The sequence below is a fragment of the Tamandua tetradactyla genome, chromosome X (genome assembly GCF_023851605.1).
Source record: "Tamandua tetradactyla isolate mTamTet1 chromosome X, mTamTet1.pri, whole genome shotgun sequence".
Lineage (NCBI taxonomy): Eukaryota > Metazoa > Chordata > Mammalia > Pilosa > Myrmecophagidae > Tamandua > Tamandua tetradactyla.
This window is the reverse complement of record NC_135353.1, coordinates 155340466-155365028: the sequence shown is the minus strand read 5'-3', so window position 1 is coordinate 155365028 and position 24563 is coordinate 155340466. Positions and strand designations below refer to the sequence as shown.

Below are 24563 nucleotides of genomic sequence, written 5' to 3'. Positions count from 1 at the left end.
GGGGCTGACTCCCACCAGCTGTTTCCCAGGCTCCCAGCTCAGCTCATTACCAGCTGTGAGTAGGGGGGAGGCCCTGGTCTAAGAATAACTGGAGAATGAGAAGAAGGAAGAAGCCAGAGTATTTTCTCCCTCTTTTTGTGTTTTGGGTGGTGACTCCAATAACAGCTACATCTCTTCTGCTGATCTAGCTCCCACCAGGCTGGCTCAGGAAAGTTCCAGTTTCTTCCAGGTGATCCTGGCTCCGGGGTTCTGACAACTACACCCCTGGCCCTCCAACCAAGGAGCAGGAACAGCTTCCTGCTGATGCTAATTTCTGGGCTGCCTCACAATTTCCTGTTTGGCTTCTCAACTGTGCAACCAATTTCCTGTATCAAATTTCCTCTATTTTGAATATATAGGGTGGTTTCTGTTTCCTGATTGGAACCTGAAAGATACACACCTGCCACAGGAAAGCAGGTGCCCTATACTGGCCAGATGCCTCATATTTATAAAAGGAGATAAGGGCAGCTAGAGTCAACCTGTGTTTTAACGTGAACAATGGCCAAGCCAAAGAAAACAAAAACCAGAATAGTTGTTCTCCTACTCTCAAAATCTCATAGAACTGTTATTAAATCATCCCAACTCTGCTCCCATCATCCCAAACTTTCCCAGTCTCCTGAGAAAATTCAAGGTGCTATTTGCAGTAACCATCAAGCACTATCTACAAAGACTGGGATCTACAGTCTCGGAGCTGGGCATTTATCAAAGGCGGCAGGAGCTGAAAGGATATTCCTGTCTGAACCCCTGGTTCTGCAATGTGATATGTTCCCACGGATCTCCACTCTGATGGAGTCAGTTAAATTCTGCTTGTCATTTGAAAATTATAGCAAACACTAGGACATGCTCATCAAGCCTCATTCCCTACCCCCACCCCCACCCCCAGAACTCAGACAGACTGTATTTCCCAGTTTCCCTCGCAGTTAACTCTGTGAGACTGAGTTTTGGGCAAACAAATGTGCAAACTAATGGACATAACTTCCTGATCAGGTCCATAAAAACCTCCCTTGTATAGCCCCAAAGTAGAAACAACTCAAGTGCCCATCAACTGATAAATGAATAAACACAATGTAGTAGAGCTATACAACAGAATATTATTGGGCAATAAAAAGGTATCATGCTACAACATGGATGATCCTTGGAAACATTTTGCAAAGTGAAATAAGCGAGACACAAAGGACCATATGCTATATAATCCCATTTTTATTAAATGTCCAGAATAGGCAAATCCATTCAAGCAGAAAATAGATTAGTGTTTGCCAAGGGCTGGGGGAGGGAAATGGAAGAGAAAAAGAGGGTGATTGCTAATAGATAGGGTTTTTTTTTTTCTGGGGGTGGGGGGGATGGGATGGTGAGAACGTTCTAATACTGATTATGGTGATGGTTGCACAACTCCATGAATACACTAAAAACCAGTGAACTGTATACTTTCAGTGGGAAAATTGTATATGAATTATATTTTAATAAAGGTATAACTAAACACACACACACCCCTCCCTGACAATTCACCAATGCTCTTTTTCTCTTATTGGCTGAATGAAAGGAGATTTGAGGCTCTAGGAGAAGGCAAAGCCATAAGATGGGAAAAGACTGATTCAAGTAATGAACTGGAGAAGGGATCACCCAACCAGGATGTACAAACACTGGAATGTCACATAAGTGAAAATAAACTTCTATTATGTTAAGCCACTGAAATTGCGGGGCTGTTCGTTATAGCTGTTACCCTACCCTGACTAATACACAAGTCAACAATGCTAAAATGACAGGGGTTTTCTCGGTCAGGAAGATCAATTCTCTTCTGAATCTGGAGGAATCCCCATTTTAGCAGAGACCTGAGACCCCCACACCAGGAAGACTTCCATCACCACCCACCCTCACCTAGGCAGGCCTCCATTTTCTGAATTCTCTGCTCTGGGCCATGTCCTACTTCAATGGTTATCTTTGGATGGATGGTGGTATTAGCAATAATTACATTTGCAGGTTCTTCTGTATACACTGAACATGCGTGACGTGGATATTTTTGTTTTCAAGCATAGGTTCATATATATAGAAAAATACAACAGATTTTTCCTTCAACTACCAAACCCTTAACTGTAACATTCAGACACTCTTTATATGGATCTTTTCCAACTTTACACCAGAGTTGGTCATTTAGTCATTCATGCATTCGCCCATTCAACAAACACATTCTGAGCATTGGATCATCCCACATTGGGTGGGATGTCACAACCATGCTGTGCACTGGGTGGACCATGGCCTCTAACCCCTTCAGGCTTACAGGCCAGTGGGAGGGATGAAAGGTAGGAAACAAGTAAAGAGCAAGGTGCTATGAGAATGAATTAACAGCCTCATTTTTAGATTTGGAATTCAGGGAAAGCCTCAATCAGAAAGCAACATGGCAACCAGACCCTGAAGGATCATCAGATTCTGTCAGGTAAGCAACAAAAGAAAGAGCATTCCAGGTAGCGGAAACAGCACGTGCAAACACCCACACAGGAACACGGCCAACTGGGAGGAGCCCGACTGCAGGGGGCAGTGCCGGCTCATTCGCAACCATTTCTACTCCTCTTATGCATACTTTCTCGAGGGCTCTGCTTAATCGAGGTACTCCTAACCCAGAAGCACCCAGAAGCTACCCTCTAAGTTTCACACTTTATTCCACGTGGCTTTCCAGATCCTTCCAAATAGCCTTCCCTAAATGACCAAAGAAGAGTTGGTTCCCCACAGGCACGGTCCACCCACCTGTGGCCTCCTCACACACCCATTTACAGGGAATAACAAGCAAAAGGACAGTTCCTCCACCTTCCCAAATCCTTTGCTCTGCCCATCTGCCATCCTGATGATAATTTCCCATTGACGGAGCAGAAAATAACAGCCCTAGGGGCTGGCTGCTGGTCAGAACTTCCTTTCATCTGACTTGCTGGACAACTATTCCTAAAACTACCAAAAAAAAAAAACACAATAAAAACCATGGCATGGTTGCTAAAATAATATTTAGTGCACATGGCCTAACATCACCACGGGACCTAGTTCAGCTAAAGGGGCAGGTTAATTCTTAACAGGAATTTTCTCTTTTTATACTAGTCCTCTGGTGGTTAGTTGTTGATGCTTCTTTCGGATCCATGGCAGGGCTGAGATTCCCCATTCTTCCTGAAAGCACAAGGGCCATGGGGGAGGCTGGCTCTCTGCAGCGGCTCTTCAAGGCTGCCAGGCAGAGAAACCCAATCTATACATGCATAATCCGGACGTGTGGCACTACAAGACTTCCACCTGCTCAGAACTACACTCAGGTTGTGAAATGAAAAACACTTTCTGAATAGAGAAATAGAATGTCTCAGAAAATAAAAATCTTCAACACAGCAGCCAGGCAACCATGGCATTGACACCTCCTGAAAAAGATCCCATCAAAGTATACATTTGCCGAGTAGAATAAAACACAAGGAAAAATTCAGTTAAATTCTCCCCATTATTTGGTACAAAACAGAAAGCAGAAAGTCTCAGGAGTTCATCAGAAATTCGTATTTCAAGACCAATGACTGATCAGAAGATGGTGTTTAAGATTTAAACCACTGCCAACACCAGAGCAAGCGTAGCAGATGCTGCATGCCCCACCACACCCCATTGGCACTCACCAGTACCTACAGGCGTGCGGGCTTCCCACTGCAGCCATGAGTCTCCACCCCTCACCCAGCTTGCAGAACAGTCCTCAACCACTAATGGAGGGGAACTGGTGGAAAGGGCCTCAGCTTCCTCATCCCTTGGCAAGGGCAACCTAGAGGCCTGTTCTATAGTCTCCCCAAGTCCCCCAATAGGATCAAGCCTCAGTTTCCCACAGCATATTTTATGTTGCTGTATTAGCTGGGTTCTCTAGAGAAACAGAATCAGTAGGAGAGATTCGTAAATGTAACATTTATAAAAGCATCTCACGCAACTGCGGGGATATAAGACTCCAAGGTCTGTAGGCCAGGTCATGACAGGCAGCGCCGATGCAGGTCCTCAGCAAACTCTCAGGAGATGCTGGCTGGCTGAAGCAGGAAGAGTGACTGTCTCTTCTGAATTCTCCTTAAAAGCTTTCTGGTAATTAGATTAAATGTCACTCATTGCAGAAGACACTCCCCTTAGCTGATCTTAGCAGATGCAATCAGCTGCGGATGCAGCCAACATGCTCATGATTTAAGTCCATGAAACGTCCTCACAGCAACAGACAGAACAGCGCTTGCCTGACCAGCCAACTGGGTACCACCACCTGGCCAAGGCGACACATGAACCTGACCGCCACAGTTGCCTTTCTTCTCTTTCCTGTCTCACTTCTCCATTCTCCTTGTGAAACTTCTTAGATCACCATCCAAATTAATGACCTGCCCCCCCCCCCATTTATTTCTCAGGGGCTACTTCTTAGCAGAACCCAAATTATGGTTTGAGGAATACACAGAAAGTTCTTAAGAAGGCCTAGTGATAAAAATAAAAACCTCAAGCTGCTTCTAAATTAATTAGCTAAGCCTTAGACCGAGACTAGCTGGGCCAGTACGCAGAAAATTTGAGGAAAACTTGGCATTTGGAGGGGAAATAATTACAAGTATAGCTTTTAGTTCACTTAACCTGTGCTTTCCAGACAAAAATCATTGTTTAAGCAAAAGCTGCTTTAATCTCATGTGCTTCTCAAACACAAACTGAGAAAGTGCACCGAGGAGGTTTTACTCTTTCTGGAACAGTGAGGTAACTGGATTTACATCTGTAAATAGGACTCCAATTGCTAACATGATAAAGGATTCGTTATTATAAAGGCAAAGGCTCGAGATATTGATACATAATTAGTGAACTAATAAGATGATGCCTTAAGTTATACACTCATCTTCAAGGACAACAGGTTCAACTCTCTTTATTTTTCTTTAAAAACATAAAGCAATAAAAAGGACTATAGGGCCCAGAAAAGTAGGGTGACCTGCTTAGGGTCACACAGAGAGAACTGGGACCCAGTTAATCTGCTGGTTACAAAACCTCAGTAACTCCCCAGGGCCCAGAGAATAAAATCCAAATTTCATAGCCTCAGCGGTCTACTTCGCTCTATCCCCCTAAACAAACCCTTCACTCAGACTAACCCTGATGGCTCCTTATGGCCTTACCACCTAGTCTTGGCAAACAACAGCCGCTGAGGAAAGCGGGCTGGTGGCAAATGGCATTGCAATTCGGCACTTGGAGTACGAAGGCATTCCACAGGCTGTGCTACCCCGTTCTCTTTCTTTGATAGTCGCAACTTCTAAGCTACTAAAGAAATAAAACAAAAAAAAAATAGAGTTACTAAGGCTAAGAGATTTCAAATGGAGCCGGGAAGTCACTCTGGAGGCTACCCTGATGCAGTCTCCGCAAGATGTCACCCACCGCCACAGCATGTGATGCCCCAAAATGCAAGGTTCCTCAAACCCTGAGGACACCCCAACCATCGACCAAACCACAAGCTAGAGAACTCAGTCCACCATCTAACCTGAGGGATGATTAGAGTCCCCCAAATGCCCACCAACTGCAAACAACATGTTCAATCATCATCTTTTAAAAAACCCTTGCAAAGACGGGCCAGGATTTGGGCTGCTACCTCAGTCTGTACTCCCCAAATTGCAATTCGAAGACCTCAGATAAATGCCTTCGTGGTCTTGCAGCTTAGCTGGTTATTTCTTGGTTGATAAAGTCCTGGGAAGTAGAATAATTGGTAGTAGTACAGAGAAACAACACAGGCCTCCTTATTCCTAAACCACTCCTTCCCCCAAAAGACAAATTCCTTTATTTACAAGTCCTTCAACAAAGGTATAAATGTATTCCCTGCAATGTTGAAGTAAGAGCTGCGATGTACCACAAAGTACTCATGGACAATAAAATCCAACTATTTCAAATCTTAGGTGAAGCATTATCCCAAACTAACTCACTGATAATGAACACTTAACGAAAAATAAAATTGCATTCCTTGAATCTGGAAGAGGGTCACAGAGGATTGATCTGGTGGTTCCAAAATTTGTCCAAGGAAATCAGAAAAGCTATCTCCCTTTTTTTTTTCTGATAAATGCCCCTATGTCAAGGGCAGCAGTGATGGGGGTCCACACATGTTAGGCTCTGAAAAGACACTCAAAGGCTCTGGGCCTACAGGAAATTCTCAGGACATGTTTCTGGACTTGAGATGTGGCATTTGCCTTTTGTCGGAAGTCTTCAGACAGAGGGTGGGAAGGCAGTTTTTGCATGTATGAATTTTTTCTTTTTTTTTTCTTTTCCTGGAGAAATGCAAATGCTTAAAAAAAATGATCTTGCTGATGAATACACAACTATATGATGATATTGTAAGCCACTGATTGTAACCATGTATAGAATGTTTGTTTGTTTACAATAAAATTTTTTTTTTAATGCAGCTAACAGGGTTCACTTGTGTGCTGCCCACTCAGCCTGCCAAGTAGAGGCCTTGGGAGCAGCTCGCATTGTGGTCAGGATTCTCCTCAGGAACGGGTAATAATTAATGCTTTACTCTGTGTGTCAAAATGTATTACAAATTAATTCCCGGTCCTTAAGTTCTCAACTGATACCTGAAGCTGCTGCATGTGAGGCGGGAGTGTTGAGTGAGTCTCAAAACAATAAAAACGCAGGGTTGGTTATCACTGGAATTTTCGGGATGCTCAGTCACAAAGACAAAAGGTACAGTTTAAACCAAGTCTCCTACCTCGGAGACTTTAAGCCAAATGGAAGCATTTTTTCCCCAAAACGTATGCATGAGGAAAACATAAACACAAACAACTGCTTTCCTAAATCTCATGGATAAAAATTTGGTGTTAGGTAGGGAGGAAAAAACACTTTTCTTCTCGAGTCCTTTAGTGAGTGTGTTTATTGTACTAATCGTATTATTAGACTTTATTCTTTTAATGCTGTGTTTTCTTCGGCTGACAGAAAAGCTGGCCAGGATGCTGCTTTCTCTGAGACCCTCATGGAAGATTACAATGCGATGACGTCACATAGGTGGGTGGGGTTCTCTGTTGGGAAATCAGAAGCACCTGGCAGGCATCCAGCATCTTCTTTCCTCCAGGCACTATGCTAAGTGTTCTACATACAATATTCTTACTTAATTTTTGGAACCTTATTAATTCCTATTATCCTCATTTATAAAGAGGCCCAGTCATGGCTTTGTGGGTTGTAAATAGAATGGTTTTCAAATATTTCCAAAGTTAAATGCTCCCTGAACAACCAACTCTTGGTTGGCAAAATATGGGTGTTTTTTGTTAAATTATAAAAGTAGTTTTTCTTGTCTACTTTAAACAACCATAATTCTTACAGAATAAGCCAGTAAATCACTTGGCACTTGCTACATTGACTCCACAATCTTTTTCATAATGCACTGTTACAACTCAAATAGAGTTAAGGAGAGTGAGCAGGGGGTAAGTGGAGGAAGGAGCAAACTTTTATTATTTAATAACAACAAAAAATATTACCTGTTGCCAGGGGCTGTGCAAGCAACTTACATACGCCACATCCTATTTAATCCTCTATCCCAGTTTTCAGATGAGAAAACTCAGGGTTAACGAGTTCAATGACCTTGTCAAGGTTGTATCACTGGTGAATGATAGAACTAGAGTTCAAAATCCAAAGCTTCTGCTCTTTCCCACACCCCACATTGTTTCCCAGTGCTTCTCAGCCAGGTTTTCCGCCTCCCAGGGACAGGCAGCCACATCTGAGGACATTTTTCAAGGGTGGTGGTAGAGTCTACTGGCATCTTAGTAGGTCAAGGCCAAGGCTGTTGCTCAACAGCCTCCCCCACCAAAGAATTATCCGGCCCCGAACATCACTAGTGCTGAGGGTGAGAAACTCTGTCACACAATAAAGTATTTTTTTGGTTTTTTTTTTTTTTTGTATGAGCAGGCACCAGGAATCAAACCCGGGTCTCTGGCATGGCAGGTGAGAACTCTGCCAACAAGCCACCATCACACCGCCCTAAACTCTGATTTTTACCAAACATATTGCTCTTCCTTTCTACAAATATCTATATTCAAACAAACCCTGACCCATTCAAAATGGTCACCTCAGAGGGATATAAGCTTATTCCAACAGTGTCCTCCAGATAACAACATTTTTATGAACTTCTCTTTATGACTGTGCTTCAGAGCCCAGTTATGTTATCTTAAATATCTCCTGTGGTGGTATAAGTCTCTGTATTTTGCTGGTAGTATTGGTATTTAGAAATGGTCAGAGGTTCTCTCTCACAGCTGGTAGAAACAGAAGTGATCATGCTACACAATACAAATAACAGCCATAGCCACACACCTGCTTCCTGCCAAGAGTATGCCGAGTAACACTTACTGCATGGTAGATGTCAGCATCTCATTTTACAGTTGAGGAAAGTAAAGTTTCAGGAGGTAAGCAGCTCGACCAAAGCCATATCCTTAAGTAAGAGAGAGAATTCAAATCCAGATCTGTCTTCAAAGCGCACAGTAATGGTACTGATTTATCAGTGATACTGCTATTGACGTATAAGCAGTTCCTAAGAAAATTCCAAAGAAAACATCACCTCTCCCTCACTGATACCATAATATTCTAAATCATGGCAGTATTGTCAAAATAAAAGCAAAACATTGCAGGGCAATCTGTTTGCAGAGAGCAAGTTCACTTGTGTGTATAAATTCAAGTGTGTGTGTGTGTGAGAGAGAGAGAGAGAGAGAGAGAGAGAAGGAGGGAAGGAGGGAGGGAGGGAGGGAGGGAGGGAGGGAGGGAGGGAGGGGGAGACTGAGAGAGAGGGATTAAGATAATTTTTTTTATCACTAATTAACCTCAACCAGCCATCTGATGAGCTCTCTCCTTCTTTAGCACATGGCTCATCCAGTGATAACTAAGTAAATGAAGGCTGAGAGACAAAAGAGAAGGAACCAGATGAGGAGATAGAAAAGACTGGTATTATAGGATCAAGGAAGTCAGTGGGTAAAAAGACGTCAGCCTGAAGTGGTAAATCCTTTGGATAAATATTGTTCAAAAGGAAAGCACGTGGGGGTGCCCGGGTAGTTCAGTGGTGGAACGCTCGCCTGCCACGTGGGAGACCTGGTTCAATCCTGGCCCGTGCACCACCACCACCCATCTCAAAAAAAAAAAAAATAAAGGAAAGCATGTTATTGACAAGACCACTGCTCAAGAAATAAGAATATGCTCCGTTTTTCAGAAAAATAAATGCAACTGGCTTTCTGCTATAAAAAGTACGGTCAATTCTCATTATTTGCAGTGATAATGGTCTATAAAGTCGCCATGAACAGTGACTTAATGAATACTGTACCACTGCTCCCAGGGGAAGCAGGGAGTTAGATTCCTGTGAGCCTCTGGTCACAACATTTTCATCAACCGATCAAATCCATGGTCTTGTTTTACATGTATTTCTGTTTAAAGACAACGTATTTAATTAATAATGTTGATTCACAGCCAACAGCACTATAACTCCTGCCTGAATGAAGCTTACCTAACACACGTATTTTCTCTGGAAAGCACATGACAGCCTTCTTGTGCTTAGAAGCACTAGACAACACTTCAGCATTACACTTAAGAGACTTTTTTTTTTTTTCCCATGGGCAGGCACCGGGAACTGAACCCAGGTCTCTGGCGTTGCAGGTGAGAACTCTGCCTGCTGAGCCACCATGGCCTGCCCTTGAGAGCCCTTTTAACAGTGAAATTGCCAATGAAAGGCACACAAACGTGCTGCAAAAAAGAGACCTGTTTATAGTATAAGAGCTGAAACAAGAAGGAAAAGCATCACCTTGTTCAAACTCAGCTGGGAAGCTGGGCAATCAAATTTTTCTCCAGTCTGTGCATGTCTGCAACCTACCATAAGAGTGCCGAAAGTGTTCATTTGGGGGTTATTAAATTTTAGCAAGTAAGCAAATTTGCAAATAAGGAATCCGTGAATAATGAGCATCGACTGTGTACATTATGAAAGTAGCTTCAATGTTCAGCTGCCATCTAGCTCTCTCATCATATCTGACAAGTCAGGACATATAAAGGGACAACTCTAAACTTCCAAATGGAGGCCCATAGCTTGTTTTGGTCACCTTCCTGGCAAACAAAATATTAGCTAAACCTGCTTGGAAGAGACAAATTGATTGGCTCGGGATATCGTTAACAGTTTAAAAAACAAGTATGTAAAAGTGTGGCACATAAATTTTTGTCCCAGCTCTCCTATAAACCAGCTGTTACATTTTGTGCCCTTTCCTTTATATCATTCTTCTTCTTTTCTAAAATAAAGAGACCAAATGACTCTATAAATTCACAGACCTTGTGATTCTATTCACCACCAGGAAAACAAAAAATACGTATTCTTCTTTGGCAACGTGCTTTTAGGTGCCCGGAGACAATGCAGTATAAATGTAGGAGGATTGCACCATTTTTCTACTTTTTTTTTTTTTTTTTACATTTTTTAAAAACTTTTTTTATTGTATAACATACAAAGCAATGAAATAAAAAACCAGTGGTTTTCAAAGCATGCTTCAAGTTATTATTTTTTTAACTAAAAAAAATTAACAAAACATTTAGATATCATTCCATTCTACATATACAATCAGTAATTCTTAATATCATCACATAGTTGCATATTTATCATTTCTTAGTACATTTGCATCGATTTAGAAAAAGAAATAAAAAGACAACAGAAAAAGAAATAAAATAATAATAGAGAAAAAAAACTATCATACCCCTTACCCCTCGCTTTCATTTACCACTATTTCAAACTGAATTTATTTTAACATTTGTTCCCCCTATTATTTATTTTTATTTCATATGTTCTACTCTTCTGTTGATATAGTAGCTAAAAGGAGCATCAGACATAAGGTTTTCACATTCACAGAATCTCATTGTGAAAGCTGTATCATTGTTCAATCATCATCAAGAAACATGGCTACTGGAACACAGCTCTACATTTTCAGGCAATTCCCTCCAGCCTCTCCACTACATCTTGAACAACAAGGTGATATCTACTTAATGCATAAGAATAACCTCCAGGATAACCTCTCAACTCTGTTTGGAATCTCTCAGCCATTGACACTTTGTCTCATTTTACTCTTCCCCTTTTTGGTCGAGAAGGTTCTCTCAATCCCTTGATGTTAATTCTCAGCTCATTCTAGGGTTTTTCTCAGTCCCTTGATGCTGAGTCTCAGCTCATTCCAGGATCTTTGTCCCACGTTGCCAGAAAGGTCCACACCCCTGGGAGTCATGTCCCATGCAGAGAGGGGGAGGGTGGTGAAACTGCTCATCATATTGGCTGGAGAGAGAGGCCACATCTGAGCAACAAAAGAGGCTCTCTTGGGGGTGACTCTTAGGCCTACATTTTAAGTAGACTTGACCTATCCTTTGTGGGGTTAAGTTTCACGTGAACAAACCCCAAGACTGGGGGCTCAGCCTATAGCTTTGGTTGTCCACACTGCTTGTGAGAATATCAAGAATTCAACTTGGGGAAGTTGAATTTCTCCCCACTCTCACCATTCCCTGAAGGGGGCTTGCAAATACTTTTCCAGTCACTGATCAAATCACTCTCAGATTCATCGGAGCATCACTCTGGACAAACCAACAAAATCTCATGTGCTACCTGAGATTCCAAGTACTTATGACATTCAATCAAACTATCTACATGAGTTATATTAGGAAATGCTCTAGTCAAAATCTAAATTTTGTAACAAATAAACATTTTTTGCTTTAGTCTCACATATAAGGTGACATTTTAAAGTATTAATTATCATCTATTTTCAGCACCCTGCAGTAATGACATTCCTTTGTTCTTCCTCATGCCAAAACATTTTTAAAATTTATACACTGTACATTTCACTATTATTATACACTCTAGGCATTCCTAGATTATACATTTTTCTACTTTTGAGAAGCATGTTCTAAAGAATGCATATTAATTTAAACATAAGTTAAGGTGGTGTGATCAAACAATGACCATGAACAGACGAGACAAAGAAAAGGACGCTGTGGCTACTGTAGAAACGACACGCCCACACCACTCTCCTGAGGACAAGTGTCCCTCCAGCAGAGCAGTGTCCTGGCGGAAGAGCCCAGGGACCGAGGCCCAGGTGATGGCTGTAGGTCCTGGAGCAAACTGCTCCCTTCCAGCCCCTCTGGCGTGAGCTGGATCTGTAACATCTGCCTGACATCCCTCATACATAATAGGGCCCAGTGTATCTTCCTCTCTCCATCACTCACCTTCAGAAATGACACATCAGACATTCGATTAATGTTTCAAGCATCCAGTTTCCCCTGCACTTGCTGAAAAATTCAACTTGTGAAATTTTGCTGGAATTGCTGGTGGTCTTGACCCAAGGATGCAGGAAGAGGATAGGCATATGCCCCTTCTATTTAGCGATAGGTGGGTTTCACTTTGTTTTTAACCTAGGACTCTGATTCCGATATTCTTTTTCTGGCCTGTCCTTCAGCCTGGATCCCTGGTTAGAACATTCTGACTGTATTAGCATATCTAATAATGACCTGTCTGTAAAAGCAACAGCCAATAGGCACTGCACATAGAGGACTCCTTGCTATTGACAGCCAAACAGATTTGACTGCTCAATGGAAACTTGAAGCTGTTTGAAAGGGCTTCTGAATGCAATGGAGAGAAAGACAGCAAGAAAAGCTGGCTGGCTCAAGCCAGCTTTGCCCCGTACCGCAGAGCCCCTGCCATCTGAGAGTAGAACCTCATTCATACCTGTCAACTGTTAGCAACTTGTTTAGGGCCATGATTTGTTCCACTTTCTAAGAGTTAAAGGTCAACCGCAATGCAGGAACATTCATGATTTGTCCATCATGTTTTCCCCCTTTATAGACATAAGGAACCCCCACAAACTTCCTCAAAAATTCTCAAATCCTACTGTGACTATACTGTCACACCTAGCCAAGTTAAACCTAAAACGAAGAAGTGAAATCTAGGATTAGACCACAGATATAAATGAAGTCAATATTGCGATTCTACAGAAAATCTCTAGCTCATTGTAAAAACTGAGAACCCTGTCTTAGCCTCTAGCACAGAACCACTGTCTAACAGCAAATCATATTCCCAAATTCAGATTATACTACTATTTAAAGATAGCACCCTCTTTTTCTATCATAAAACTGAGTTAATTTTGCTGCTTAAACTAGTTCCCCCCACCTTCAGGACTACAAAGCATTTTTAACTTCCTTATTCATGCATTCGCTATCTTTTCCTGACACGGTCCCCTCTTCCATGTTTACTCGCATCACCTGTCTTTGCTTCACCTGCACCTTGCATTGTCGGTGCCCTGGATGCTTCCTGAACACACCATGCACATAAAAAAAAAAAACTCTATGCTCACATTTCTCTCCTGTCTACACATAACTGCCTTTTTAATCCTCCCTCCCTTCCATCCCATATTCTTTCCTGCCAACAGGGTAATCCTTACTAATTCTTCAAATCCCAGCTCAAAAGTCCTCAGAGAAGCTTCTCTAGAACACCCAGGCAGAACCAACCTTGCCCTTTGCTAATGTTTCCACAGTACTTGGGACAAAGCCTTCCTTATGACATTTCTCACCCTGTGCTATAAGGATTTTTTTACATGCCCGACCTTACAGCTGGAACATATGTTCCAAAAGACAAAGACCCTGAGGACAAAGACCCTCTTCCTATTTTTGGCCTTTGGCACATGACCTGGCATATACGTGATTTATGCTGAATGAAAGAAGGAAGCAGGATTCACCAGGTGGCATGTTCTAAAACCCTACCCGTGCGTATTCACTCTTACCTATTCAGTGCAAATGCATAGTGAAATTTAATGTTATGCTGATTGGCCAAATCACACGTAGGCATCATTTCCAGTGTCTCCACCAGCTTCACCATTGCATCATAGTCCTGTTGGCAAGAGGTTCCAAGGTGAGAAAAAGAGGAAGCACAGCTCTTGTCAGAATTTCCTGAGAAGTTATCAATACAAAACAGCCTCAGCATTTAAAGAAAGGCCTTCCCTTCTCGGGTGAATTTAGTGAAGTCACTTGTAGCTCTTAATAAAACAAAAATAAGCTAAGAAAACAAGATGGGTGGGAGAGAGAAAGAATCTGTGCTATCCAAGGTCACACAGGGATTGAGGGGAAAAAGGTTAAATTCAAACGTAACAAAAGAAAGCAACGAGCCTAGGAGCCACAGGAAACTATCAGGTTTTAAATGCAGGAGAGGTAACACTAGCAGAGCTGTGAGTAAAAATAAGCTGGACATTAATGCTACAGAAAAAGTTTACAGTCACTGCTTACATCAAGGGATAACATCCCAGTCCTTCCTATTTTGTTGAAAATGACTGAATTCATCTAAATGGACCAGGATTTCTCAACTTCAGTGCTACTGACATTTGGACTGGATAACTCTGTTGTGGGAGCTATCATGTGCACCACCAGTTGTGACAACCAAAAATATCTACAGACACTGCCAAATGTCCACAGAGGAACAAAATCACTCCCGCTTGAGAATCACTGCTCGAAACTCTGCATAATTCCCCAGGGAAAAACAGCTGCTGAAACCATCTGCAGCAGGTTCTCTCTTGGTAGCGCTCCCTGCTACCCTTCCAGCCAGGCTCAGGGTCGTGGGGACTGACAGCCAGCCACAGTCTACGGGGCTCATCACGTCCCCCCTGTAAACCCAGGCCTGGCTGCTGCCTCTGCATTTTGATGTTGTTGCAACCAGAAAGAGAAGGCAACATATTCTGGGAATCTCCTGGCTCACCTTTGAATTCGAGAGTCCCCACCATGGAAGGTTATGAAAAGAAGAGATTTATGAAGGCCAGGAGAGAAGGAAGCCAGCAGCTCAGGGGAAGAAAGTTCCAAAAGGGTCATTCCTGTGCTCTTGTTACATGGGTCATGAGTCAAGCACTGTCACAATCCCTAATAGCACCAGCTATTAAAACCAGTCAGATGCATCTCTTTGTCACCAGCAATATGGGCTCCCTAGGGCTTGACTTTGCTCTTGGTTTACCACGCTTCCCCTGACTTTGGAAAAGAGCTGGGTCATGAGTGGATGCCTCCATCATTTAGAGTTAAAGACCCATGGCTAACAACTTCCAACAGGCTCTGTAGAGCTCTGCAGGTGGTCCATGTTCCTCCAAAGAGAAGGCAGGCAGGACACCCTTGGAGGTGGCTCAGTGGAGTTCAACTTGGAGGGAAGAAATGCTCGCTTTCCTTCATGGTACCCCATCCCATAAGCCCTGTCTCCAGAAGCCTCTGAGGCGCGTGTTAGAACACAAATCCACATTCCCTGGGCCCTGTACTTGTCTCTGCTACCTTCCGCTCTCCTCGTCACTGGTGGGTGGTGGTAAACAAAGAAGTAAGTGACAAAGGTCAACAAGAAGCTGCATAGCAGAGGGGTTAAGAGCAAGGACAACGAGGTCAGTCTTTGAATCCCAACTTCACCAATTGCTGCGTGACCTTGGGCAAGTTATTTAACTTTTCTGTGCCTTCGTTTCCTAATTTGCAAAAATGGGACAGTCAGAGTCTATGTCCCATGGGGTTGTTGAGAGGATTAAAAAGAGCAAAGGGCTTAGAAAAACGCCTAGCACAAAGTGCTTGTAACCTGTTAAATTCTGGGCTTCTCATACCACGGGGGCCTGTATACAGGATCTCATTGGAGTGACCTTCTAAATGCACACCAGCCCTGAGATAAGCCCCTCCACTGCTTCCACCACAGCAGAGATGCTGAGTGATCCCTGACCCAGCTCACATACTTTTTTTTGTCCTCAACACAGCTATCTTCCCACAGACACAGGACCAGAGGCCTTCAAACCAGGCGCTCCCCCCCGCCAAGCAGGAGGAACTCAGGCTACTTTAGCCTCAACCCAGTGTATTTCATACCTGGATATCGCGGTAGGACAGCAGCAAATTAATGACGACGTCTGCGGTCAGAACCTCGGTATTAACCAGGCGGAGTTTGATCCGACCCAGCTCTTTCGCGAGATCCTCGCCTTGGTATTTCTCTCGGGCTCTCCGAATGTCATTTAACAGGCTTTCTTTGTAATAAACACTGGAGAGAGAGACACGGAAACCTCCTGTCACATCTGCACGCCTCCAGGGCCCTGCTTGTAGGTCAAACAAACGTGGCTCTCGCTGACATGACTGAGGCCGACACACGGGGCCTGGGCCAGCCCGCAGGAGACACGCACTGCTTGTCACTCACGTTGCACAGAAATTATTAACAGTGGACAGCAAATAAATAAAAACCAGCCCAGTCCAACCTGGAAAATATTTGCAAATGGGGCCCAATCTCTACTTGGACAATATGAGGAACTCGCTAGCCAGCCCACTTCCTCTGGGTTTTTCAGACACACAGAGGGCAAGAAGGTTCCCTCCCTGAATATTTCTTTTGCCCAGTAATAGCAGAATATCACAAAGTCAAACAGAAATCCAAATGCCACAAAACAGAGAGAAATGAGAACTTCTTTAAAACTAATTTCTCTGTCAGGGGTCCCATACCAGCAACCACAAAGCTTTCCCCAGTTGATCGAGAGCCAGAAACTGGTATCGTGTCCTTGAGAAATCCAAGAAGAGACATGCCAGAGGCCCCTGTAAGTGTGTGGACAATCTTAATCATTTACACCTGTCACTCACGCTGCCATTTTGGGCCATCAGAATGTTTGTGTAATGTAAAATGTAAAACTTCCTTCATGGTGGCGTCTAGGAAACGTCTCACTCATAGCCTCTCAAAGAGGCAACACCAGTGCCTGGTGTGCGGTTGTTCCGGGTTGAATTGTTTGTCCCCCAAACAGATGAGTTGAAGTCTTACCCCTGGTACCTGGGAACATGACCTTATTTGGAAATAGGGTCTTTGTAGACATATTCAAATTAAGATGAGGTCATTTGGAATTAGTCTGGGCCTTAATCCAACATGGCTGGTATCCTTATAAGAAGAGGAGAAAAGACACAGGGAGAAGAAGGCCATGTGAAGAAGACAGAGGCAGAGATTGGACTGAAGCATCTACAAGCCAGGGAACTCCAAGGATTAACAACAAACACTAGAGGCTAGAAGAGGTGAGGGATGGCCCACCCCTGAAGAATTCAGAAACGGCACAGCTCTGTCACCACGATTCCAGATGTCCAACTTCACAATGGGGAGATAATACTTTTCTGTTGTTTTAAGCTATCAAAGGGGTGGTAATTTGTTGCAGCAGCCCTAGGAAACTAAGACAGTGGTTCAAAACCTTTATAAATCGCCTAATTTGATGTTGGGTACACAAAAGCAAATTTGCAATGACCGTAGAGCGATTAAATATATTGTCTACTTTCCAGGTAATTTTTTATGGAGAGCGCACACTGCCAGGCAGTAATACTGTCAACCCCTTAAGTATCTGAAATGAACTAACTGCAGGGAACAAAGTTACGCTGCACAAACTTAAAGAGTTTACTAAATTAAATGATAGTAATTAAAGAGAATAAACGAAATTAAATGACAGTCTCCAGAGAAATCAAAACAAACAGGTGAGAATGAATAAGAACAAATGTTACTTCCTATTAACAATCATAAAACCAGGTCAAATAAAATCACATACAGCACATAAACTGGTCCTATGCTCATAATAACACATCAATTAAGCTTTAAAGAATGAAGGGATGTCCTACAGGAAGGGTTCTGATATAAAAATATCCCTGCAGCATGGAAGAACTGGGTATCAATAGCCAAAAGAATGAAAGAGGACCCTCATCTTACACCCTACACAAAAAATTAACTCAAAGTGAATCAAACACCAAACAACTAGCACCATAAAGCTTCTAGAAGAAAATGTAGAGAAACAGCTTCAAGACCTAGTAATAGGAGGTAGCTTCCTAAACTTGACACCCAAAGCACAAGCAACAGAAGAAAAAATATATAAATGGGAACTCCTCAAAATCAAATGCTTCTGCACCTCAAAAGACTTTGTCAAAAAGGTAAAGAGGCAACCAACTCAATGGGAGAAAATATTTGGAAATCACACATCAGACAAAGGTTTGATATCCTGTATACATAAAGAAATCATACAACTTAACAACAAAAGAACAAAAAACCTGATTACAAAATGGGCTAAAGATAGGAATAGGCATTTTTCTGAAGAGCAAATACAGACGGCTGAAAAGCACATAAGAGATGCTCATTTTCATTAGCTATAAGGGAAATGCAGATCAAGACTACAATGAGATACCACCTCATACCTATAAGAATGGCTGCTACTGAACAAACAAAACTGTACATGTTGGAGAGGATGCAGAGAAACTGGGACACTTATTCACTGCTCGTGGGAATGTATAATGGTGTAGCCACTATGGAAGACTGTTTGGCGGTTCATTAGGAAACTAAATATTGAGCTGCCATATGACCCAGCAATAGCACTATTTGGTATATACCCAGAAGAGCTGAAAGCAATGACACAGACATTTGCACACCTATATTCATAGCGGCATTATTCACAATCGCCAAAAGATGGAAACAAACCAAATGCCCATCAACAGATGAGTGGATCAACAAAATGTGGTATATACATACAATGGAATATTATGCAGCAGTAAGACAAAATGACATCCTGAAGCATATGACAAGACGGATGAGCCTTGAGGACATTATGCTGAATGAAATAAGCCAGACACAAAAGGATAGATACCATTATTATTCCACTTTTATAACCAGCATAGAGGTATAATCAGAGGCTTATAATACAGAATATAGGGGACTCAGAAATACATAGAAGCTAGAGATGGGAGAATCATTAGCTAATGAGGCTGAACTCCAATGTAAGGGAATAGATAGGAGTGAAGGTGATTCTCTAGTGGGTCTAGAAGTAATATTACCATACTGAAGATGAACAAGATTGAAAGGGGTTGTATAGAACTACGTGTCCCACTGATTAACACTAGAAATATGAATTAGTTTTTGCAAGAATTACTTCAAAGATATAATTCATGTACAAAGAGTGTTTAAGTCCAGGGTACTGGGGGAAAACTGCTATTGCATGCTGTGGGCTGTGTCCAAAAGGAAACCTTCACCACTACCACAGCAACAGCAGAGGTAAATAATGGGGGGAGGGCCAAGAGTTAAGGGGAGGCTGGATTTCCTATTTGGCAATGGTGTGTTTATTGGTTTTCTTTCTCTTGGGTTTGATTTCCTATTTGGCGATGGTGTGTTTACCTATTTCTTTAGATAATGAAATTATCTAATTGAGAAGGTTGATGGACTGTGGACTTTGGGCACTACGCATGATGCCTGGTGAAAGCAGGTGGCTGAAGGATGCACTGACTGAAAAGTAGATTGGCGAACGATGGTGTATACTTATGAACGAAGGTTGTGCTGCTACAAAAAGGAACAAAGTTGTGAGGCATGCAATGATGAAAATGAACATGTGGGACATTCAGTGAGGCAAAATAAGTCAGGAAAGTTTTATTTGGTCTGGAACTGAAATTTTCTTTGGCATAATCTAATTCTATCTATCTGTATAGCTCATTTGAATAACTGAAACACAGGGAGCCCAGAATAAGAAAGAGGTGCTTTAATCCTGTACAAATTATTGTAATGCCTGGAAACATCCTAGAGTATATTAAGCAGATAATCAAAAAGTATTGGCAAGGGCCCTTGAGGGATATGAGAAAGAATATGGAACTATTAAACCTTACCATCAGGGAATCCCCTGATACTGTGTCAAACTTTAGGGACACCCAAATCAATACGCCATGCCTTCAATCGTGAGGCTTACTCTTGTGAAGCTTATGTAGATAGCGGAGAAGCTTAGACTACCTATAGGTATGCCTAAGAGTTACTTCTGGAGGCCCTCTGTTGTTGCTCAGATGTGGCCTCACTCTCTCTAAGCCCAACTCTGCGAGTGAAATCATTGCCCTTCCCCTGATGTGGGACATGATATCCAGCGGTGAAAGTCTCCCTGGTGACGTGGGAGAGGACTCCCAGGGATGAATCCAGACCTGGTACCATGGGATCAACAATTCCATCCTGACCAAAAGGGGGAAAAGAAGTATAATTAATAAAGTATCAGTGGCAGAGAGAGTTCAAATAGAGTGACAGGCTACTCTGGAGGTTGCTCTTATGCAAGCTTCAGGTAGACCCTGCTACCTATCATAACCTGCCAATCCCCAACCAGACCATTGCAGTCAATCTTAAAGAACACCTAGGGCAATATTTAAGATTCCACAAGGGTTCCAGGCACTAGAGTAACTTTCCAGGAACCTACAACCTCCAGATGGGTCCCTGGACCAGATAAATCCTGAAACCTAGAAGGCCCAGCCTTTCCAGAACATCAAATAGTTCCATCTCCCTAACCCAAATTAGTGACAGACCCTTCCAATATGAAAAATTTAGAATGGCCATAGCCCAAACACCCCTAAAGAGAGGGATGTAAAGATCAAAGGTGATGGTGGAGTTATACAGGGAAGATAGGATTTAACAAATGAATATGAATGCTGAATCATTAAATTGATATCTCTTTTAGTCTCCAGTATCTTAGAGCAGCTAGAAGTAAAAACCTAAAATTATAGAAATGTAACCCATGTCAAACTCTGAAATATGTTCTACAACTAATTGTGGTGCTGTGCTTTGAAATTTATTGCTTTTTTTTGTATATATGCTATTTTTCACACACAAAAACATGAAGGTAAAGAAATCAATTGTGATCATAAAAAATACTCATTACTACTAGCCTCCTATATTCTGGAGCAGCTAAAAGGAAAAATTTGAGAGGATCGTATGGTAGCCCACGACAAGCTCTGGGATCTGTCCTGTAACTATTTGTCCAAGAGTGCTTTGAAAACTATTGCTTTTTTATTTCTTTGTTTTATATATATGTTATACTATACAATCCAAAAATTTAAAAACAGTATCAGTGCATTGCTTTAACTTTCAATTTTGGTATTTGTCTAATGCCATGATGAGCAAATTAGTTACTTCTGCCTGTTTAAAATCCTGTCATTAATCTAATCATTCATTAAGTTGGGTGACAGCCACGGTCCATTTGGTGGACTATAAAGGCATTAAAGTTATTAAAATTATTTTAGTTTAGCATGACAAGTACAAAGTTATATTTCAACTTAAGTCTTCTTTTCACAGGTAATTCTGAAAAATAGTTTTAATAAACAAAGAATCACTAATAAGAACAGTAACTTTTAAGCAAATAAACAAAACACCAAAAGGAACATGGCTTGGGGTCATGAGATAGGTAATAAACATGTGGCCATTCCACCCTCTGATAACCAGGGAAGATGTTGCTAATCAATGTGAACTTGGAAATGGCTTCAAAATCCCTCTTAACACAGGCCTCCAGAGAATCTCTGTCAATCTCTCAGAGTTAGCATTGAGCTAAAAGCCTACTTTCCATGCTTGTTATAGATGTTTTAATTCCTAAGCACCATTTACCCTCTCAGTAGCCATTGGCAGGCATCTGCCACGCTGTGGACTGGGAATTAACCAACAGGTCTTTCAAGACCTTTCAAGTTGAACCAAGACACAAGAGTTGTTTTCCTACCAATACACACACTGAATAAGAAACAAACTTGAGTTCATTTCTTGCAAAGACCTGAGTTACCTGGCAGATTCAAGGTGAATTACCTCATTGTCAGACCTGAAATATGGTGTTGGGAGAGCCTTCTCTCTAAACTTCACTGAAATATGTGTTCTGCAATAAGACAACAGTTAGCAAGGTAGGACTTGATGAGGTTTTCCACTCAGGTGCTACAAAATATCTCCCTTCTGCTTTCTTTGTCAGCCTGTGATCAAACATGCCTGGGTTTCCAGCCTTCTTTTGCCATGTAAAGTTTGTAAAAGAAACCAAGTCCAGAGAAGAGGTTATGGGATAGAAAAAGACAACAGACTGTCCACAACTGTGAACACACTAGTCACAATTTGCTCTTCATACAAATACTGCCATGTTAACACTCCAAAGTTCAGGGTGCTACAATTTAAGCAAAAGTGCAGTGTGCAGTACTTTAAATTTCATTATAGGTCACTTCTGCCAGTGCTTCTTATTTTCATTTATTTTGGAAGGACAAATCATTCTTACGACACAACATGCAAGAGTTAATCCTTTAAATTGGCTTCAAGAAAAATAACTGGATCCTTTTGGTTGAGTACAAGAATTTTTCTGCCTTTGACTTTTGGAATAAGAAAAATTTAAGGTACAGTGCCTCGAGTGCTGACACTCAAAATGGTGAACCGGCTCTTAGAAGGCTACACAGGTAAAACTGCTGACCCAGGATTCATATTCAAACCTGTCCACCTCTGAATTGGTATTCCACACAGCCTGTGACAGAAATCTAAAAAGAAAACATCACAGTATATCCTGAGGTCAAGGTAACTTCATTTTGACTCAATGCACCCAGGCTTTTTATAGCACGAGAACATATGGTCAGAATGACCTTGCTGAGGCATTTTAAGAACCTCAACAATTAAGGAGGTGACTAAATCTTCTTCAGAAACTCTCTTGAAACACAGACTCTTAGAGTTGAAAGAGACCACTGGCAAAAAGTCACATATCTAACATCCTTATCTGCTAGATGAGAAACGAGCTAGAGATATGTGATTTACCAAGGTCACACAAGGGGTCAGGGGTCAGAGCAGGCCCATCCTAACAGCTAACTCTACTTCCATTCTCTTTGAGCTACATATCAGTGGTCCATCTTGGCTGAGGTGATAGTGCTGGTTTGAAGCTATTATGTACCCCAGAAAAGCCATGTCCTTGACTCCTCATTCAGTATCGCTGGGTGGGAGCTTTTTTTTGTTTCCATGGAGATGTGTCTCCACTCATTCAAGGTGAGGTCGCTTAGTGGAGCCCTTTAAGAGGGAACCATTTTGGAAAAAGCTTTAGCGCCAACAGAATCAACAGAGCCAACAAAACAGAAATGCCCCTGGGAGAAGCCATTGAAGAAGCCTGGATAGAAAGCTAGCAGACATCGCCTTGTGCCTTTCCAGCTGAAAGAAACCATGAATGTCTTCAACATTCTTGAACCAAGGTATTTTTCCAGGATGTCTTAATTTGGACTTTTTCATGGCTGCAGAATTGTAAACTTGTAACTTAATAAATTCCTCTTTTTAAACGCCATTCTGTTTCTGATAGATTGCATTCCAGGAGCTTTCACACCAAAACAGGTGGTGAGAGGTAATAATGGATTTCAGTAGGACATAAAAATGATTGGTACAATAAGCCAGACACAAAAGGACAAGTGTTTTATGATTCCACTTATATGAGATGTCCAGAATAAGCAAATTTACAAAGACAGAAAGTTGATTAGAAGTTACCAGTGGCTGGGGTGGGGGAAAGGGGAATGGGCAGTCACTACTTAAGAGGTAAAGAATTTCTGTCTGAGACAATGAAAACATTCTAGAAACAGGTAATGGTGAAAGTTATACAACATTTTGACTATAATTAATACCACTGAATTGTACACTTAAAAGTGATTAAAATGGGATAATTTGTGTTATATATGTTACCATGACAACATTTTTTTAAAGGATTGATTCACTGCTTAACAGGTACAGAGTTTCTGGTTGGGGGTAATGAAAAAGTTTTGGCAATCAATCATTGTGATGGTGATCCAACATTGTGAATGCAATTCATACCATTGAATCATATACTTAAAAATGATGAAAATGGCAAATTGTACGTTAGGTATATGTGACCACGATTAAAATAAAACAAGACTGGCCCAAGTTCCCCATGCTCAGAGGATTCTGGTTATCTGAGGCTATAGTGCCTCCACGAAAAGGAAGGGGAAATTGTGGCAGGGCTCTTGGGGAGGCAGGTGGCTGCAGGGAGTTACCATGAGGTCACGTGGATATCCTTGAGGAGGCTGATGAGCCTGCCCACCAGGGGCACACACAGCGGGCCCAGGAGGATGTCCCATTTGGGCTGCAGGTACTCCGAGGCACGCCTCTGGGCATCACTCTCGCAGCAGAAATAATCCGCGCCCGGCGTCAGGATGTACGGGATGAAATAGTAATTGCCACTAGATGTCTGGGAAAAAAGACACCAAAAAACATCTCAGAAAGTAATTGGCATGGAAGTGGAACTGTGGCTTTGGGCAGCTGAGACCCGGTGGGATGCGGAAGGAAAACATGCCTGCATAGATGACCAACAACTTGTGCAACCTGACTATGTATCGGTTAGGCACAGAAGAGGAAGCCACTCAATTTCCCAAGCTCCAACACACAGACGTAGACACAAATTTGGTTTCAAATGCTGAACGGGCCTATGCCTCTGAGCTTTTGGGGCAGAAACGCTGGGGCTTTATGCCTTGCAAACCACACTACTTAATACCCCACCCCACACCCCACCAAACAGAGGGAAATTGAACCAGTTAATTAGCACAATTTGCAATGTAAAGACAGAGTACCTTTCTCTCTTTCAGCACAGATGGAACATGTATATTATTTGATAATTTAATTAAGCGGGAATTATTACGAACTTTGAGTTAAAACTGTTTTGCTGGTAGTAAGCACACACAAAAAAGATTAATTGGAGCTGTTTTGAAAAAAGGATCTGTTAATGTTTTTATAGCCAAACAGTCCTCAGGTAAAACCATCTTTT

At 42.0% G+C, this 24563-nt stretch overlaps 2 protein-coding genes across 2 annotated transcripts in view; both read right to left on the bottom strand.

Moving 5' to 3' along the window:
- MAP3K15 (mitogen-activated protein kinase kinase kinase 15) overlaps positions 1 to 2583 on the bottom strand; it is a 90108-nt gene extending 87525 nt beyond the window's left edge. The window contains exon 1 of the mRNA XM_077147036.1: positions 2531 to 2583. Within this exon, the coding sequence (XP_077003151.1) occupies positions 2531 to 2583 (53 nt within the window). The remainder of the gene's footprint in view (positions 1 to 2530) is intronic.
- Positions 2584 to 13434: 10851 nt separating this feature from the next.
- The window catches only part of LOC143672135 (mitogen-activated protein kinase kinase kinase 15-like), a 56454-nt gene continuing 45325 nt past the window's right edge, over positions 13435 to 24563 (bottom strand). The window contains exons 4-6 of the mRNA XM_077147035.1: positions 23797 to 23990; positions 15871 to 16039; positions 13435 to 13891 (exon numbers count right to left, since the gene is read on the bottom strand). Of these exons, the coding sequence (XP_077003150.1) occupies positions 13781 to 13891; positions 15871 to 16039; positions 23797 to 23990 (474 nt within the window). The 3' untranslated portion in view covers positions 13435 to 13780. The remainder of the gene's footprint in view (positions 13892 to 15870; positions 16040 to 23796; positions 23991 to 24563) is intronic.